Genomic DNA, 18,062 nt, shown 5'->3' with positions numbered 1-18,062 from the left:
GAAACATTTTTGGACAGAACTTGTAACATTAATAATTACTTTGAACCTTTCATGAAGTAAGAGGAGAATGAGCTTGCAAAGGGGTGGGGAGATTCTCCTTCAGCATTTCTAGTCTACCCTCTTCCACTTACAATCAAAATCAAAAACTGAATTTCATTGTCTACAAGAAATTAGACCTCCCCAGTCTGATTTCCTAAAGTCTTAGTTTAACACACTATTTGTCACAACTTTCTATCCTCAGGTAATCTTTTCTACACCAACCTATGTGCCAAGGAATATTGTTGTTGTAAAAATTATATTGCCCTTTATCTGAGGATCACAGGACTGTTTGCGTTTTTAAAAGCTGAAAAGTACATACCATAGTTACAAAAAACCCCAATACCTCCCCTCCCCAATTTAAAAGCCCATAGATAATTTAATTAGCCAAAGGCCTGGGAGAAGAGTAATGCTTTTGCCTGGCACCTAAAGATATGCAATGAAGGCACCAGGTGAGCTTCCCTGGGGAGAGCATTCCACAAACAGGGAGCCACCACAGAAAAGGTCACCCTCCAGACCTCTCCCAGAGGAGGCACATGAAGAATGGATGATCTCAGGGTCCAGGTAGGTTCATATGGGTCTTTGACATATTGTGGTCCTGTGCCATTTAAGCCTTTATAGGTCAAAACGAGGACTTTTAATTGGGCTTTGAAAACTTATTGGCAGCCAGTGTAGTCGGGCCAGGATTGGTGTTATATACTCAAACCGTCTTAACCCGGTAAGCAACCTGGCTGCTGAATTCTGCACCAGCTAAAGTTTCTGAACTGTCTTCAGAGGATGTTAGCCTATCCCTGTCCAGAGAGGGGCACAGCTGGGCTACGAGCTGAAGCAAGGGCATGCAGTCATCCTGACCAATGAAAGCACCTTGTCCATGCCTTTGAGCCTTACTAATGTAATGTAATACGACTAGACAGTGCTGTGGACTGAGGTTCATCTGCTGAAACAATGGAGCCAAGGTCCCAGTGGATGCAAGCAACTTTATCCTCAAAATGATTTGCGAACAAGTCATAGTGAGCGACCGTCAGTTCTGTCACCTCCTTAGGGCCAGACTGTAGAAGACTTCAGTTCTCTCTCCATCTACATTTGTTGTTGTTTAGTCGTGCCCTACTCTTCGTGAGCCCCTGGACCAGAGCACGCCAGGCACTCCTGTCTTCCACTGCCTCCTGCAGTTTGGTCAAACTCATGCTGGTAGCTTTGAGAACACTGTCCCACCATCTCGTCCTCTGTCGTCCCCTTCTCCTTGTGCCCTCCATCTTTCCCAACATCAGGGTCTTTCCCAGGGAGTCTTCTCTTCTCGTGAGGTGGCCAAAGTATTGGAGCCTCAGCTTCAGGATCTGTCCTTACAGTGAGCACTCAGGGCTGATTTCCTTCAGAATGGAGAGGTTTGATCTTCTTGCAGTCCATGGCACTCTCAAGAGTCTCCTCCAGCACCAGAATTCAAAAGCATCAATTCTTCGGCGATCAGCCTTCTATATGGTCCAGCTCTCACTTCCATAGATCACTACTGGGAGAACCATAGCTTTAACTAGACAGATCTTTGTCAGCAAGGTGATGTCTCTGCTTTTTACACCATCTACATAGGAAGCCACAAGTCAGACCTTTGGGTTCATCTAGTTCAGTACTGTCAACTGAATTAGTTGACAGCAGTTCTCCAGAGTTTCAGGAACCAGATTTCCCCAGAACTACCTGGGTGGCGCTGTGGGTTAAACCACTGAGCCTGGGGCTTGCCGATCGGAAGGTTGGCGGTTCGAATCCCCGCGACGGGGTGAGCTCCCGTTGCTCAGTCCCTGCTCCTGCCAACCTAGCACTTCAAAAGCATGTCAAAGTGCAAGTAGATAAATAGGTACCGCTCCGGCGGGAAGGTAAACGGTGTTTCCGTGCGCTGCTCTGGTTCACCAGAAGCGGCTTAATCGTGCTGGCCACATGACCCGGAAGCTGTACGCTGGCTCCCTCGACCAATAAAGCGAGATGAGCGCCGCAACCCCAGAGTTGGCCATGACTGGACCTTTACATGGAAACTGAACCTGAGGACTTTTTCACGTAAAGCATGTCCTCTACCAGTGAGCTACAGTCCTTTCCAATAACCCCAATGCACCTTCCATGAGCTCCCCTGCACTTTGCAGAAGATTCCACTACAGTGGTGCCTCGCAAGACGAAATTAATCCGTTCCGCGAGTCTCTTTGTCTAGCCGTTTTTCGTCTTGCAAAGCAACCCTATTAGCGGATTAGCGCTATTAGTGGTTTAGCGGCTATTAGCGGCTATTAAAGGCTTAAGGGATTAGCAGATTAGCTGCTAAAAGGCTATTAGCAGCTTAGCGCCTTAGAAGAAGGGGGTGGGGAGTGGAAAAAAACCTCAAGAATTGCAAGACATTTTCGTCTTGCGAAGCAAGCCCATAAATTCGTCCTGCGAAGCGCATTGAAAAATGGAAAACCCTTTTGTCTAGCGGGTTTTCCGTCTTGCGAGGCATTCGTATTGCGGGACACCACTGTACTTCTTCTCGGGCTTGCACTCCATCCACCTGGAGCACTGGCAGTGCTTGCCTTTGCTCTGCAGAAATGCCAGAATTTGTCCCAAATAATCCACAGCGGTTGCGCCTTGTGGGAAAAGATTGGTCATGGTGGGGAGGCTGCAGCTCAGCGGCCGACCACCTGCTCTGCCGGTCCCAGGTTTAATCCCAGGCATCCCCAAGGCAGGGCTGGGAAAACCCTCACCTGAAACCCCTGGGAATCACTGCCTATCAGTGCAGACAGAACTGGGCTAGATGGACGGACCAACCTGACTTGCTATAAGGTGGCCTCTTTCCCCCCCCTACACAAATGGGCTTTCATAAAATCTATTATTCACCTTGTTACTGCATAACCCGATACAGCAAAGCTCCTTGCAGTTTTGGGTCTCCTCAGAGGTTTCAGTGGAAAAGACTGAGGATAATAGAACAACAGTAGCAACCTTTCTTCTGTAGAGGGTCTTTCCTGGAGGGTAACCTGCCATAGATCACAGTGGCCAGTGTGTCCCCACACCCTTGTCTTTCCGCATCTCTACCTTCCTGCCCAGGGGACGCGGGTGGCGCTATAGGTTAAACCACAGAGCCTAGGACTTGCCGATCAGTAGGTCGGCAGTTCAATTCCCTGCGACGGGGTGCGCTCCCGTTGCTCGGTCCCTGCTCCTGCCAACCTAGCACTTCAAAAGCAAGTCAAAGTGCAAGTAGATAAATAGGTACCGCTCCGGCGGGAAGGTAAACGGCGTTTCCGTGCGCTGCTCTGGTTCGCCAGAAGCGGCTTAGTCATGCTGGCCACATGACCCAGAAGCTGTACACCGGCTCCCTCGGCCAATAAAGCGAGATGAGCAACGCAACCCCAGAGTCGGTCACGACTGGACCTAATGGTCAGGGGTCCCTTTACCTTCCTGCCCAGCAAGCTGTGGGGTCGAGGGACAAGCTGCTGCTGCTGCCCCAAGCCTGAACCAATCACTTGCAGGCTGCGTTTGGAATTAGGCTGAGGACTGCAGGTTGACCCAACCCTGCATTGCAAGTGAAGGCTAAAAACTACTGCACCAGCTGATTCAAGTCCTTAGGACACAGTATTCCATTGTCTATTCCAGCACATCAGCACAAAACAGCAAAATAGGTGCTGAAGGCCTGTCCCAGCAGTGCTGTGGGGCAGATATGCGATGGCAAGTGTTCAGGAGAGGGGAAATTGTTTCCCAGAGCTGGAAAGAGATGCTGATGTCTGCAAAAGCTACACGGATAACTTCCAGAAGCCGGAGCAGGGATAGAACAGCACAGCAGAGCTCTTCAGTTTTCTGAAGTGATTATCTGGGGAAAAAACATGAACTGGCTTCCTGGACTTAGTGATTTATTAAAATATACGGATACACACAAGATTGCTAAGTGAATGTTGCACAATATATATACTTATGCGTAAGCAGAAACAGGGGATGTTTGTTTTTTAAAAAGCAGTCTCCAGGCAAGATTTCGCCAGGGCTTCTATAATCTGGTGGGTGAAGTTAGTTTAGTTACTTTTGCATCAATGCTATAATTTGTATCCAAGTTTGGTGAAGGTCACCATTCACAGGAAATGTTAACTGTCATTATATTCTGGAATTTAGTGAAAAATCAACATAGCCAAGTCAATTAACCCCATGCTGCTCCTTAGCTTCTGATCAAAGAAGCTTTGCAAGCCAACACTCCCCCATCAATGTACAGGTGAGCACATCATTTTTAGCTACTTAATGCAGCAAGGCTCTTCAGAATGTTTTAAAAGCAGATTGCATAAAAGCAGTATTATGGCTTTGGTGAGACTGGACATCTAATTTTAGGCATGTGCGTCTCTGAACATAATTGACCAGTAACATGACTCAGTTGAACATTCCTAGGAGATGATTTACTAGCAGAAAAATAACACCTGAAATTCTGTTAAGCCTGGATTTGCCTAAATATTAAACTATGGGAAGCAAAGTGCTTCACAAAAAGCAGGACAGTTCATTATTTTGTCTGAGCAGATCCATGCAGAAAAACAGCACTATGCAGAAACGAAATAAAGTACAACTATAAACAGCTACTAGCAGCTGTTTTGCAAGTGCTGTAGTGGATTTTTCCAGCCATTTCCCCTTACAAATATTTACTTGTTCCACAAGTTAGCAGGTAACTCATGACAGCTTTGGTGGAAACCCATTTATTATAACACAAATAAGGTTTACTCAGCACACAGCATTTTCATCATTGTACATGGGAGGCAAACACTCCCAAAACTCATGCAACAAAAAGGGGCTGCCACAGAAACCGTGATCTACACTGGAAGATAAAAAGCAGTAATGTATTGAAGAGAGAATCATAAAATCATAGAGTTGGAAGAGACCACAAGGGCCATTGAGTCCAACCCCCTGCCAAGCAGGAAACACCATCAGAGCACTCCTGACATATGGTTGTCAAGCCTCTGCTTAAAGACCTCCAAAGAAGGAGACTCCACCACACTCCTTGGCAGCAAATTCCACTGTCAAACAGCTCTTACTGTCAGGTAGTTCTTCCTAATGTTTAGGTGGAATCTTCTTTCTTGTAGTTTGGATCCATTGCTCCGTGTCCGCTTCTCTGGAGCAGCAGAAAACCACCTTTCTCCCTCCTCTATGTGACATCCTTTTATATATTTGAACATGGCTATCATATCACCCCTTAACTTCCTCTTCTCCAGGCTAAACATGCCCAGCTCCCTTAGCCGTTCCTCATATGGCATCGTTTCCAGGCCTTTGACCATTTTGGTTGCCCTCCTCTGGACACGTTCCAGTTTGTCAGTGTCCTTCTTGAACTGTGGTGCCCAGAACTGGAGGTTCGACTGACCAGCTAAACCAGGTGAGGGTCTCAAACCCTCAGTGAGTTAGGGACTTGTGAAGACAGGCAGATTGAGTGGATGAGACCAAGAGTGGATCCCACGGTCAAGAAGGTGGTTTCTGCACGAGCTGTAGAGGGAAATGTGGGGCAGTTGGGGCCCATCAACCTGGGATGGGAGCCCACCTAGGAGAAGGAAAACTCTGAAGCTAAACCTCTGCTGCCTTGCAGCTATATCCATTCCTGAGAATGGGAGTAAACTCAGAGGAAAAATCCATACTGACTGCCTTATGGGACATCTTTGGGAGAAGAAAAGGCTAAGGAGTCAACTACACAAATCCAGAGTGGAGTCCCTAAGATGGTTAGATGGTGCCTTGTAGGCCTCCTTCCCGCAACTCCTGCAGCCAAGCTGGTGCCAAATGCCCTGCTCTCCTTTGGACCCCATCAGTGCGGCCGAGAGGTGGGTCGTTGTGTGGGAAGCCCAGGACCTCCAGACACACTGCCCAGGCTTGAATTCCAGAGAGGTCGCTTTCGTGCTGTTACAGCAGCAAAAACAACGCAGGAGGCAGTTAGGAGCTACCAGTCTCTACAGCCACAGCAGTCGCTGTGATTATTCTCCAGTAGTTGGACTTCGGTGCACTGCATTGTGTCTCGAGACAGACAGATGCCAACAAAAAAAGAGAAAAGAAACAGAGGCATGGTGGATGTTCACAATTTGCAAAAACAGTAAAAAGAAATCCTTGTTTTCTGACCTGCTTATGGGCTTCTTGGCAGCATGTGGAACCAGATTCTTTGGTCTGTTCCAAGCAGGGCCCTTGCGTTCTTTTTTGAGGGGAAAAGTCGACATTCGATACTTTCGCACTCTCCTCCTCCCTCACAAAGGTTTTCTGCACTAAGGCACATGTCAGCAGCAGCTGCTTTGCCTTACTGAAGGTGTGAAATCATTTTCTCATTGATTTCCTCATTTTCTCCCCAAAACAGACTAGGTTAATTTTAGACTCTATTAATATGTGCCGAAAACCACGCAAACGTCAGCACTGAGGTGAAAAGTTAGCAGCAAAAAATATGCCAACACCAGGAGGCTGAAAGATAGGCCCAGGCACTGAGATGCAACACACACACAGACAAAGGCTGCAGGATTTCAGAGAGGACGACACAAGCGAAGCATGACTGAGGATCAGTTAAAAGAGAACTGTTACTGGCAAGACACAGACTCGACTCAGATAAATGTTAGGTGGTAAAGCATGGGGAAGTTGTTGTTTTTTTAAAAAAGTTTCCTTTCCAGTAGCAATTTGTACCCAATCTTCTTTGGCGATCACTCATAGCCGAGTAAGATTGTCTTCCCTAGACACAGTTTTAACAATCAGTCCGTAAGTGACTGTGGAGGCCAATTCCGGATCCACACATCCTTCCACAGTGGGGACATTGGTTTCCGGGCGGGAATTGATCACGGTGTGGATTTACCAAGCGTGCCTTCCTCTTAGCACCTTGCGTCCTGAGTTCGAGCGTCTTCAAAGCCCATGACACCTTTGGTAAAGGCTGGACTGGAGAAGCTCCAACTGGAGCGCTCGCAGGCCAGTGTTTCCCAGTTGTTGGTGTTTATACTACATTTTTAAAGATTTGCCTAGAGAGAGTCTTTGAACCTCTTTTGTTGACCACCAGCATTACTCTTTCCATTTTTAAGTTCGGAATAGAGTAGTTGCTTTGGAAGACGATCATCAGGCATCCACACAACATGACCAGTCCAACGAAGTTGATGTTGAAGAATCATTGCTTCAACACTGGTGATCTTTGCTTCTTCCAGTACACTGGCATTAGTTCGCCTGTCTTCCCAAGGCATGTGTAAAAAATTTCGGAGACACCGTTGGTGGAATCTTTCAAGGAGTTGGAGATGTAGGAGTTGTCAAAACTACCTGGGAGTTAACATCACTGACCTAATTGGAGTCCTCCCCTCGGCTGCTTTAATTACTGCAGCCCATTCAGCCAAGAAACCTGGCAGCATCAGTACTTGTTTTTGCCAACAGGTGTCTTGAATCAGTGACCATACCCTTAACACAACACTGCCCGGTTTGGGGTGGGGGGGTTGGGGAGGAAGAGAGCTATTTCCTCTCCTCACAGCCTCATGTTTATTCTGCATTTTATCAATCTAAAACAGATTTTAGGAACCCTTTTGCATGTTTTAAGCTGCTGCACACACAACGAGAAAACTGCTAAAAAGAAATAATGTACCGCTGGTGCAAGACGACCCATTAGCTGCTGCAATCTGAGCCACTGCCCTAAACCATCAGAGATAAGGCTGGAGCTAACATTCCTCTCACCTCGGCTTTGCGGATGTTCTCTCTGGCTTCATCTATCTTCTGTTCCAGTTCTGCTCGGCTCTGCTCAGACACCACAGACCCGTGGCATTCTAATTCTTCCAGAGTCTGCCAGAAACAGGAAGGGGAGGGGGAAAACATTTGGTGTGTTTTTAATTGAACTGTTGTTTCTGGAAGGGATATGAAGCGTCGCTTCAAACCTCGCGCAGCAGCTCTTCCTTTGCAAGGCTTTAACAGGCGGACTGCCGTCCTGATTTGCAAACAGCCACAAATGGGAAGAAGAGAAGTCTTTGCTGCTCTCCCTTATGCGGTTTGATTTACTTCCCTTTGTATAAAACGAGCCCGAAGGAGGCCCCCAACCCGCTCACAGGTCCTTGTAGGATCAGTGGAAACAGTTGGCCCTGGCAAGTATCAACCACTCTCAATTCCAACCTGATAATTGCCACCTGCCCAGATTTTAACTTGTCTGAATTAATTTTAAGAGGTATTTTAATTAATTGATGTCTGTTTTTATGCATATTGTGTTGTTATGATGTTAGCCGCTCTGAGCCTGGCCTTGGCTGGGGAGGGTGGGATACAAATTAATAATAATAATAATAACAATAATAATAATAATAATAAACCAGACACGTATCCTTTAATGCTGCTCACTTTACACATTCGCATTTGAACACAGATCTAGGTCCACACATCTCATGGTTGCTTAAGACAGCGGTGCCTTTGCCCGTGTTGAGCTCAACAGAGCTTGTATTTTATGCAAACCACAACTCACAGCACAAACAACCAAAAGAGCCAGAGCTTGCTCTGATTTCTAATGCCGTAAGGGTGGACGTTCCAAGCCATGCCCTTCTCCTACTCTGACTGGTGTCTTTCCAAGAGATCAGGAGGAAAGGAAAAGAAGAAACTTGGAAACTGTCTCACTCAGCTGGCTTTGTTTATAAATTTAAAAAGCAATGTCACAACCATGCTACAGAGTACCAAGATTTTCCCTTCCCTCCTCTTTGAAGAGGGAGGAAAGGAGAATTAAGGATATAACCCTTTGATCTGGACATTTCCACTCAAATAAAATTGCTTAGATATGTGCAGTGTCTCGGCTTGCTTCTCAAACAAAATGAAAACAAAAATTAACAAAAGTGCAGCCTGAAAGATTATGCAGGGAAAGAGGTGTGGTTCCAGTACCATGAAGATATAAAAATAGATGTCTGCAAATGGAAACGATTTATGGAAAGAGTGCATGAGAGTACCTGAGTCAATTGTTTGTGATGTGAATTGCTCCTATTATTTTAAATGACAGTCTTGTAAGGTAAGGACAACTGAAGGGAGACATAGAAGATGACAATACATTGAGGGAAGTATCTATTTGTTTCCAATTCTATGTCCTCTCAGGTACAAGTTTTTACCCATGTTGTCTGGCTTACATAAAAACCAAACCTTGTAGGTTTGTTTTTAAAACAAATGTGTGTGTAACAACACATACAAGTATAATTGAGTCCGAATAGAATTGTGTCAAAGTGGAAAACTTAAGGTTAAATTGTGTTAGGATAAATTAGAGAATAAAAACTGAAGAAGAGGGAAAGGATTTGTTGAACCAGCAAAAAAGGGAGGTGCGAGGAAGTCGAGGAAATAAGTAAATGAAAGATATAGATATGAAACGTGGATGTGTGTTTAAATGTCTTTGTTTTCTTTTTTTGTTGTATTGTTGTATTGTATCTTTTTATTGTTGATGTATTGTCTGTTGAATTTATGTATTGTTTTTTTCTACTTTTCTTCTTTTTATAACTATAAAACATTTAATAAATATTATTAAAAACAACAACAAAAAACGAATAGAATTGAGATTTATACCAGTATAAAGCTACTGCTTTGCAAATTTAGAGAACTACCCTTTTTCCTCAGCGGTGCATACAGGCAGTGCCGCCTAATGTTTCCTGAAGCTACTTGGAAGCTACACAAATTAGGGGCTTGAAAAATCAAAAGGAGAACCAACTCTCTCACAATCCTAAATGTCGTATAGGCCTTCCTGGTGCGAACTGACAAGGACATAGATTTGTAAATGAACCAGAGACCTCTAATTTGGACTGCCCTTAAAAACGAAACATCTTGGCAAGGTAACGCTGCAGTGTAGTGTGGCAGCACACAACTAATAAACAAACGAGACAACTCTGGCAAAGGCAAGCCCCTTGAAAACATGGCCAACATGACTGAGAGTAATTATCACGTGTTAATTATCACACATCCCAGTTCAAGCACTTTGAAGAACAAGGTGATCTATTGGGACAATGTGGAACAAAGAACTCTCTCAGTGCAAACAAGGCCAAAGCCAGAGTTATGTGGGATGCCATAGGATGGAATATATACCGTATTTTTCGCTCTATAGGACGCACTTTTCCCCCTCCAAAAGTTAAGGGGAAATGTATGTGCGTCCTATGGAGCGAATGCAGGCTCCTTGGTTTCAGCGATAGCAATGCGAAGCCTCCGAAGCACATAGGGAGCGCTCCCTCCGCGCTCCGGAGGCTTCGCGTTGCTTTCGCTGAAGCCTGGAGAGCGAGAAGCGTCAGTGCGCACCGACCCCTTTTGCTCTCCAGGCTTCAGGGATAGCCGCCTGAAGCCTTTGGAGCGCAGCGTGAGTTCCCGCTGCGTTCTGGAGGCTTCAGGTTCCTTTCGCTGAAGCCAGGAGAGTCTTGCTCCCCCGGTTTCAGCAAAAGGAACCCGAAGCCTCCAGAGCGCAGCGGGAACTTGCGCTGCGCTCCAAAGGCTTCAGGGATAGCTGCAAGCAGCCCCTCCGGCAGGGAGAGACTGCATGTGGGCTATGGCTTCTTTAGCCCCACGCAGTCTCTCCTGGCTGGAGAGGTTGCATGCAGCTAAAGAGGAGGCAAAGACAGTGAGCCGGATCCATCCCGCTCGCTGTCTTGGCTTATGCCATAGCCGCGTGCAACCCCTCCAGCAGTGAGAGGTTGTGTGCGGCTAAAAAAGAGCTCTGGGAGAAGCGGACAGGCTGTGCACAGCCTGTACGCTGCTCCTTGGGGCTGGGGGGGAAATAAGATTTTTTTTCTTGATTTCCCCCTCTAAAAACTAGGTGCGCCCTATGCTCTGGTGCGCCTTATGGAGCGAAAAATAGGGTATACCAACGTCAGGGAACTGCCATCAGTGCCGGAGGGAGAGAGCAAAATCCAGAGGGATTCTGGAGAGCGTCCCGGGATTGGGAGAGGCAGCCCATCTTCTGGGGAAGAGAATCAGCGTAGCACCAGTGGAGAAGGGGGGCAGATGGGGGAAGCGGTGAGGCGGTCCCATGACTCCTTGCCGGGGACCAGCGGGGAGAGTAGAGGTCCTCCACTGCCTACGCCCTCCTTGCGCAGAAGAGGAGACTAGGCGTCAAAGAGCTTCTTTGCTGGAAGAAGTTCAAGAAACGCCCACTGACGGATTCTGCCAGCGATTGAGACAGCCACGGGTGAGTGGCTGTCCGGACAGAGAAGGTTCACTCAGGCAATCCAGCCAGGTGCTTGCACCGGCTTACGCACGAGCAACCCCTAGAACCATTACAACCAAGGAAGCTGTTTCCTTTCCTCATGGAATGACAGATGCTGTGAAATGGAATATGAGTGGTGTAGTCCTTCACCAAGGTGGCTGGATGAACAGGACAGGTAAGAAGCCACCAATAATCTTATTTGTTTTCAACCCACCCGTTGACTGTGAATAATGTTTTTGTGCTCTCTCGCCACACGCGTGGCCCATTTTCGGGCTTCCTTGTTCAGACTGTGCTCTTCTGTCGTTCCGGTCTCAGATTCCAGTTGTCTACTCTGAAACACACACATACAAGAAAGGAAAGTGAGTGAGGGGATTTCCTGGGTCCGGCCTTCCCACCTGTGACATCCTCGTTTATGTAGCCATCCGAAAAATGTTATTTAACTCACTTACAAGACTTCGCAAAAGGGCTTTTCCCAGATTCTTGTTATATGAAGCCGAACATAACAAGCAAATTTCAAACACAGAAAAAGCCCTGCTGTCTGTCCGTGAGGTTTGTCATGGGGGAAATGAAAAAACTGAAACCAGCGTAATTTGCTCTTTAATGCTTTTCAAAAAGCAAGATCGGGTTGTTTTCTTTCTTTTTTAAAAAAAGAGGCTGCTGTAAAGTGAAAAGGAATTATCTTTAATACGATAAATTTCTGAAGCAGAGGAACCAAACAAAGAGCAGATAAAATGCCTCAGGCAAAGAGGGAATTTGGGGGCTGAGATCTAACTGAGATCTAAACTTTATTCTGCATTGCGTTTCCCAATGTTTCATAAGCTTTCACGAGATTGGTGAACACATGAACAAAAGATGATTTCACAAAGACCCTGAATACTTACCAAACTAGCCCATGCATTTAATCGAGGCAAAAGCAAGGTATTGATCCGCACTCCCACCCCAGAAATTATTACCAGCAGCTGACAAGCGCATGCAATGCTTTACTTGCACCATTACAGGACGGTTCTCGCATCACAGGCAACAGTCCTATGATGGGACAACCACGTTTTGCAAAAGCCGACAGCAGGGGTGTTCGGGGTGGGCTGGATGATAAAGGGATATGCATTCAACCCTGAGCTCCTGCACGTCACAGAACGGAAAAGGTCTCAATCATCTAAAGAACCATATAAAGTACAAGTGGTCCAGAAGTTGAGGAGAGGCAATCCTCTCCACTGTAACAGTTGCTGCTTTCCTCCCTTCTCTTTCATCAGAGCATCTTGGATTTGGATTTGATATCCCACCTTTCACTCCCTCTAAGGAGTCTCAAAGCGGCTAACATTCTCCTTTCCCTACCTCCCCCACAACAAACACTCTGTGGGGTGAGTGGGGCTGAGAGACTTCAAAGAAGTGTGACTGGCCCAAGGTCACCCAGCAGCTGCATGTGGAGGAGCGGAGACGTGAACCCGGTTCCCCAGATTACGAGACTACTGCTCTTAACCACTACACCACACTGGCTCTCTTGCAGAGATGCAAAAAAAAAGTACGTTCTTCTAAAGCAGGAAGACTGTGCCCATTACCTCCTTCCCCGTGAATAGGGACTTTTACGTCTATTGGGAAAAAAATCCAAGAGCTACCCACTTTAATCCTTCAAACTACACTTACGAATTGGCTCCAGTCTCCTCTTTAAAGGTTCTACAATAAATCCCCTAACTCTCCCCTAAGCAACGGATGTTGTCGGATGATGCCCTCCCGCAAGGTGCCCCAGTAGCAGGAAGCAAGGAGGATAGCAGCTGGGGAGCAGACATTTCCCACACTTATCCACCCCACCAGTGGATCTCTCCCCCCCCCCCACTCCTGGCCAGGGAGGCTTGCTTGGGATACCTTTTTATATTTTCAGTACCAGGCAGATATTTTTATTCCTTTAAAAAAAAAGGGGGGGGGTCTCAGAACAAAATTGATAGAATCATAGGATTGCAGAGTTGGAGGGGGGGGTCATCTAGTACAATCCCCTGCAATGAAGTAATCCAGCCCACAGCCATCCCTGGGTGGGCTTGAACTACCACCCTTCTGGTTAACAGCCAGACACATGGACCCATTGCATCATAGAATCATAGAATAGAATCATAGAATCATGGAGTTGGAATAGACCACAAGGGCCATCGAGTCCAAACCCCTGCTAAGCAGGAAACACCATCAGAGCACTCCTAGCATCACTAGGGTAGTTTGGGTATTTCTGGTGACTTTCAACTAGTGCCCCTGTTGTTCCACTAATTAATTTTTCTTAATGTTTTATACCTGTTGTCTTTGTCCATGGATCACCGAAGAATGGATACTTTCGAATTATGGTGCTGGAGGACACTCTTGAGAGTCCCATGGACCGCAAGAAGATCAAACCTATCCATTCTTAGGGAAATCAGCCCTGAGTGCTCACTGGGAGGACAGATCCTGAAGCTGAGTCTCCAATACTTTGGCCACCTCATGAGAAGAGAAGACTCCCTGGAAAAGACCCTGATGTTGGGAAAGATGGAGGGCACAAGGAGAAGGGGCCAGACTGTAGAAGACTTCAGTTCTCTCACCACCTACATAGGAAGCCACAAGTCAGACCTTTGGGTTCATCTAGTTCAGTGCTGTCACTTAAGAGGCACACTCTTAAGACAGACGGATGCCGACAAAGGATGTGTGCCACTTTTGAGTGTCAGCTGCCAAAGAAAATATGGCTTGTCTCGGAAATAAAATAGAAACCATGCCAATATATTTCCTGAAGGGTAGCTGTGATGGTTGTTTCTGCTGGAATGGACGGTATTCAGGTGCCATAATGCCAACACATTGGTTCAGCGCCGTAAGATTCTTGGGTTATTTGAAGTGTCCCACCAAGAAAATTGCAGGATTTGCTCATCAATCCTATTATTCTGTAAGATTATAGATTTCGCTGGACCATTTATTTCAACCAACCAATCACACGTCTTGTGCACCATGAGGAAAATTTCTCCAGCTCCAGGGAAAACTTTGGTGGGTATGGCCTAATCTGGTATGTTGTGCCAGCTCACTTGCTAGGAACAACACAGGACACATAATGGTCTATTCCATTGTTATTCAGCTGTGGCCTGCTTGACGTAAGAATTCGAACAGTTCTTGAAATGCCCCTCTTTTTTTGTGTGGGCTACAAGCTCATATAGGCTTCAGCCACACTAACTGAATTCCAGCAGGGATGTGTATTTGCTGAGATGGTGCCAATGTTTATTACGGGATCTTAGTTCCAACTCCATCCAGGAGGAAGAAAACAAACCCTCCCCCATTTTGGCCTGAAAGGACAAACAACAGTCCAAAAAGCGGAGCTAATTATAGATTCACTTTCTGCCTTGAGACTTGCGGCGAAAGCGCTCTGAAAAACCCTCCAGCCTTTGAAAGCAAAAGAGAGCACTCAAGTACACAAAATGGCACAATATCAGCCGTCCCGTGGCACAACCATCTAGCCAGATGAACCCTACCTGAAAAGAGTGTTACTCCTAAGAAGTGGTAGAATAACTGTCTATCAAAAGAGGAGGCAGGGGAATGGACAGGGGTCATGAGATAGGAAGTGATGCCAAAAAACGGCATGGTTTGCTCAAACAGCAACAAGGGAAGCTAGAAATTGTTCCTGGAGCACTAAAGTAGAATCTAAACTGGGGACCACAACATTATAACGTAATGTGAGATGCTGTTTAGGGATCCCAGATATGAACATTAACAGCATCTTCAGCCAAAGACCAGCTTGGCTGCTTGACAAAACTGTTGGGAAATTCCATTCCACCTTAAGGAGCAAACATGGGATTATTACATGTCACATGTCTGTTTACATTCCAGCACAGTTTGCTGCGAACTTCCTTGTATGTATAGCTTTTGCTTTTGATTCTTTTGCCGAGAAGACAAAGAGAGAGACGACATGTTTCTTTGTCCTGATTTATGATTAATAAATTTGTAGTTGTAGTATACTTCCACAAGCCTCACGCCTATTCTGTGTGTGCAGTTTGCTCTGCTAATATAGTGTGCCCTGGCTTTGAAGCCTGGGTTGCTGATTTACATCGGAGCAGAGGCTGATGGGTCTTCGCTGTGGGATGGCTGGAAGGAGACGACCCAGCTAGGGCTAGCCAGCTGGCCTCTGGACCCACTGCAAGCCGACAACTACCAGCCAGGTTAGTAACTAACATACTGATTCTCAAACAGATTAGATCAAAGAACTACAGGCAATTGTGTAGAACTTACAAATAGTAACTGGGCCTTTGTCAGGGTTGCATAATGAAACGCTCCTCAATAATAATAAAACTGCCAATGTCACAATTTATAATCTATGGTGTGACTGCATTTGGGTATAGTTCTGGTTGTCTCATCTCAAAAAGGATATTGTGGAGTTGTAAAAAGCTCAGAAAAGGGCCACCAAAATGATGGTGGTCTTTGTTGGGAATCTGAATACGTGCAGCTACTCACGCAGAGTCAATTAGGGTTTGGCAGACAGCCAAGGCAATGTGGAGGAGTGAGTCTGCCTGGTGATACAGAGGCACGGAGACAGCTCCATGATTGGTGAAGCTCTCTCAAGGGAGTGATGATTAACGGCCTACTAACTGGAATGTGTTAGTTCAGCAGTACGAATTTGAGTGTAGGAGTTGGAGGTTGAGTGTTGCGAGTCGTGTATGAGAGAGTTAGCTAAAGATCCGTGTTCTGTTCTGTTCCTGTAAATAGTCCGCTGTATATAATAAACACCTAACTACAAGTTCCTGGTTCCTGCTTTGTCTATCCTGTCTGCAGCCAAGTTGCCAATTGCTTCTGTGGATTCTGCGTTACTTTGCTAGGTCTGGCTAAGCTCCTGCAACTAGTTGGAAAGTTGCGAAACACCAAACAGGTTTTGCCAATAGTCTTCTCCCTTGTTTCCCACAGGCATCTAGTTGGCCAATGTGAGAACAGGATGCTGGACTACACTGGGCCATTGGCCTGATACAGCAGGCTCTCCCTATGTTCTTATGTTAGCCAAGCCATTCCCCTATCAAGCTACTTTCCTATTTGCATAGATTTTATTTATTTGTGTGTGTGTGTGTGTGTGCGTGCGCGCGCGCGCGCGAAGAACATTCCACCAGTCCGAAGTTGCTCAGCCCAACCTCAACTTCTGTCTTTGAGAACCAGGCCACAGCCTGTATTTCAGAATCTCTAGACTCTGTTCCCCATCAGAAGCACCGCACCTGCCTTACAGAAAGGCAGAAAGACTGGGTCAAATATGTATTGCAAGCTTGACTGCTTATTCAGGAGAAAACCTGATTTCTCACCTATTTTCTCATAAATGGTGAGGAGTCTGAGAGAGGAACGGCTCAAAGTCTAAAAAAAACAGCAACATGCCAGGCTCTCATTAGAGCTGCAAAGGGAATGCCTAGCTGATCATTGTAAAAATCAGAAAACTCCCAACAGAAATGAGCATTTATTGCATGCCAGCTACCATACACAAAGTGCAACAAAACAACTCAGTCATTGCTTTGGACAGACATGGGGCGAGGTTTCTACAGCTCACCACTGTAGGGCCCAGCCACTGAGAGCAGGAGAATATGCACAATTTAGGGTTTAAAAGACTTCTGCCTTTTAAAAAGGCACAGTTGAATTTACCACCCTGATGCCCCTCGTTTTCAGTCTGGATTTATTGTGGCTTATTTTATTTTTACTTTAGTTGTAGGACTACTCGCTGTACCGTTTTTACTTTAGAGGAGTCTCTGAAAGCACTGCGGGATAATGTATTCTTCTGTTAATAGCGCTCACATGCAGTGTGAAAACTTGCACAAAGGCTCCCAACAATTCCTCGTTCTGTGCAGACAAGCCAACTACCACAGCAGCTGTGTTAGAATCTAGCACTTCTCACATGCAACGCGCAGATGTTTAAATAGAAGCAGAAGAAAGGTTCCTGTTAAAGCATCCCCAGTTCCGAGGCGGGGTGCGGGAACGGGGAGAGAAGCATCTTTGAAAGGCTCTTGGCACATAACTACAGACTCCTTGATTGTCTAAGGAAGACTGCAAAGAGGAGGAGGAGAAAAAAAGTTGGCTTTCTAAATGGGGGTGTTCACAAGCCTGTTGGGTCCCACAGAATGAAGTGACTCATGCCCCTGCACAAATACCCAACTTTGCTAATAATACTATTTTTGTTCTGCCTTATCTATTCACCGCCTTCCCAGGAGTTTCGGAAAACCCTAAAGGAAGTTCGGAGAGAAGAATGGCTCTCACTTTACAGCCCTGTTTTTCATTTGCGGCAGGTTTTCTCAAAGGGTGAGAGTGATATGGTTTTAGACCTGGGGTCCCACAGTATCTGCAAGAAGAAATTAACCTACACATTCACCGTTTGTTTCTTTGTACTCGTCTTTCTTTCTGCATGTTTTATTTCCTTACCCCTTTTACCTCCTTGCTTTTTTAAAAAAAAAAACCACCCCAAAATTGTGGGGTGCCATTGGTGTGACCCACTTTTAGGTCAGAATGTGAAATAACATGTGGATTCTGATCTGCCGCTCCAAGGAGACTTGCAGCCTACTGAACTCTTTCAGCAAGCCTTTAAGGCAGATTTCCTCAAACTCAGCCCTCCAGATGTTTTTTGGCCTACAACTCCCATGATCCCTAGCTAGCAGGATCAGTGGTCAGGGACGCTGGGAATTGTAGTCTCAAAAAACATCTGAAGGGCCGAGGTTGAGGAAGCTTGCTTTAAGCTAATATCTTTTCCAATCTGTATCGGGATTGCTTTTAAGGTGCTTTAAATATGTGCTTATTGCTTTATCACTCGGTGTTCACTCTTCTGGGTTCCTTTCAGAAGAAGGGTGAGATATAAATTTAATAAATAAATAAAACCTGTAGCATTTAGTATCAGCTAGAATTCTACACTTCAGCACTGACCATCACTCTGCATATTGGCTAGAATGAATCAGGCATGAGTGAATTTTGCAATACCCCA

General features: G+C 45.9%; 1 protein-coding gene across 6 annotated transcripts in view; it reads right to left on the bottom strand.

The window, feature by feature from the left end:
- The window catches only part of FCHSD2 (FCH and double SH3 domains 2), a 145,944-nt gene that overhangs the window by 30,603 nt on the left and 97,279 nt on the right, over positions 1-18,062 (bottom strand). For all 6 annotated transcript variants that reach the window (XM_083436398.1, XM_083436400.1, XM_083436399.1 and 3 more), the window contains exons 11-12: positions 11,349-11,465; positions 7,672-7,776 (exon numbers count right to left, since the gene is read on the bottom strand). In XM_083436398.1, the coding sequence (XP_083292524.1) occupies positions 7,672-7,776; positions 11,349-11,465 (222 nt within the window). The remainder of the gene's footprint in view (positions 1-7,671; positions 7,777-11,348; positions 11,466-18,062) is intronic.

Source organism: Podarcis tiliguerta (assembly GCF_965153285.1).
Source record: "Podarcis tiliguerta genome assembly, chromosome: 4".
NCBI classification, from domain to species: domain Eukaryota; kingdom Metazoa; phylum Chordata; class Lepidosauria; order Squamata; family Lacertidae; genus Podarcis; species Podarcis tiliguerta.
The sequence above is the reverse complement of the archived record's forward strand: the minus strand, read 5'-3'. Positions and strand labels throughout refer to the sequence as shown.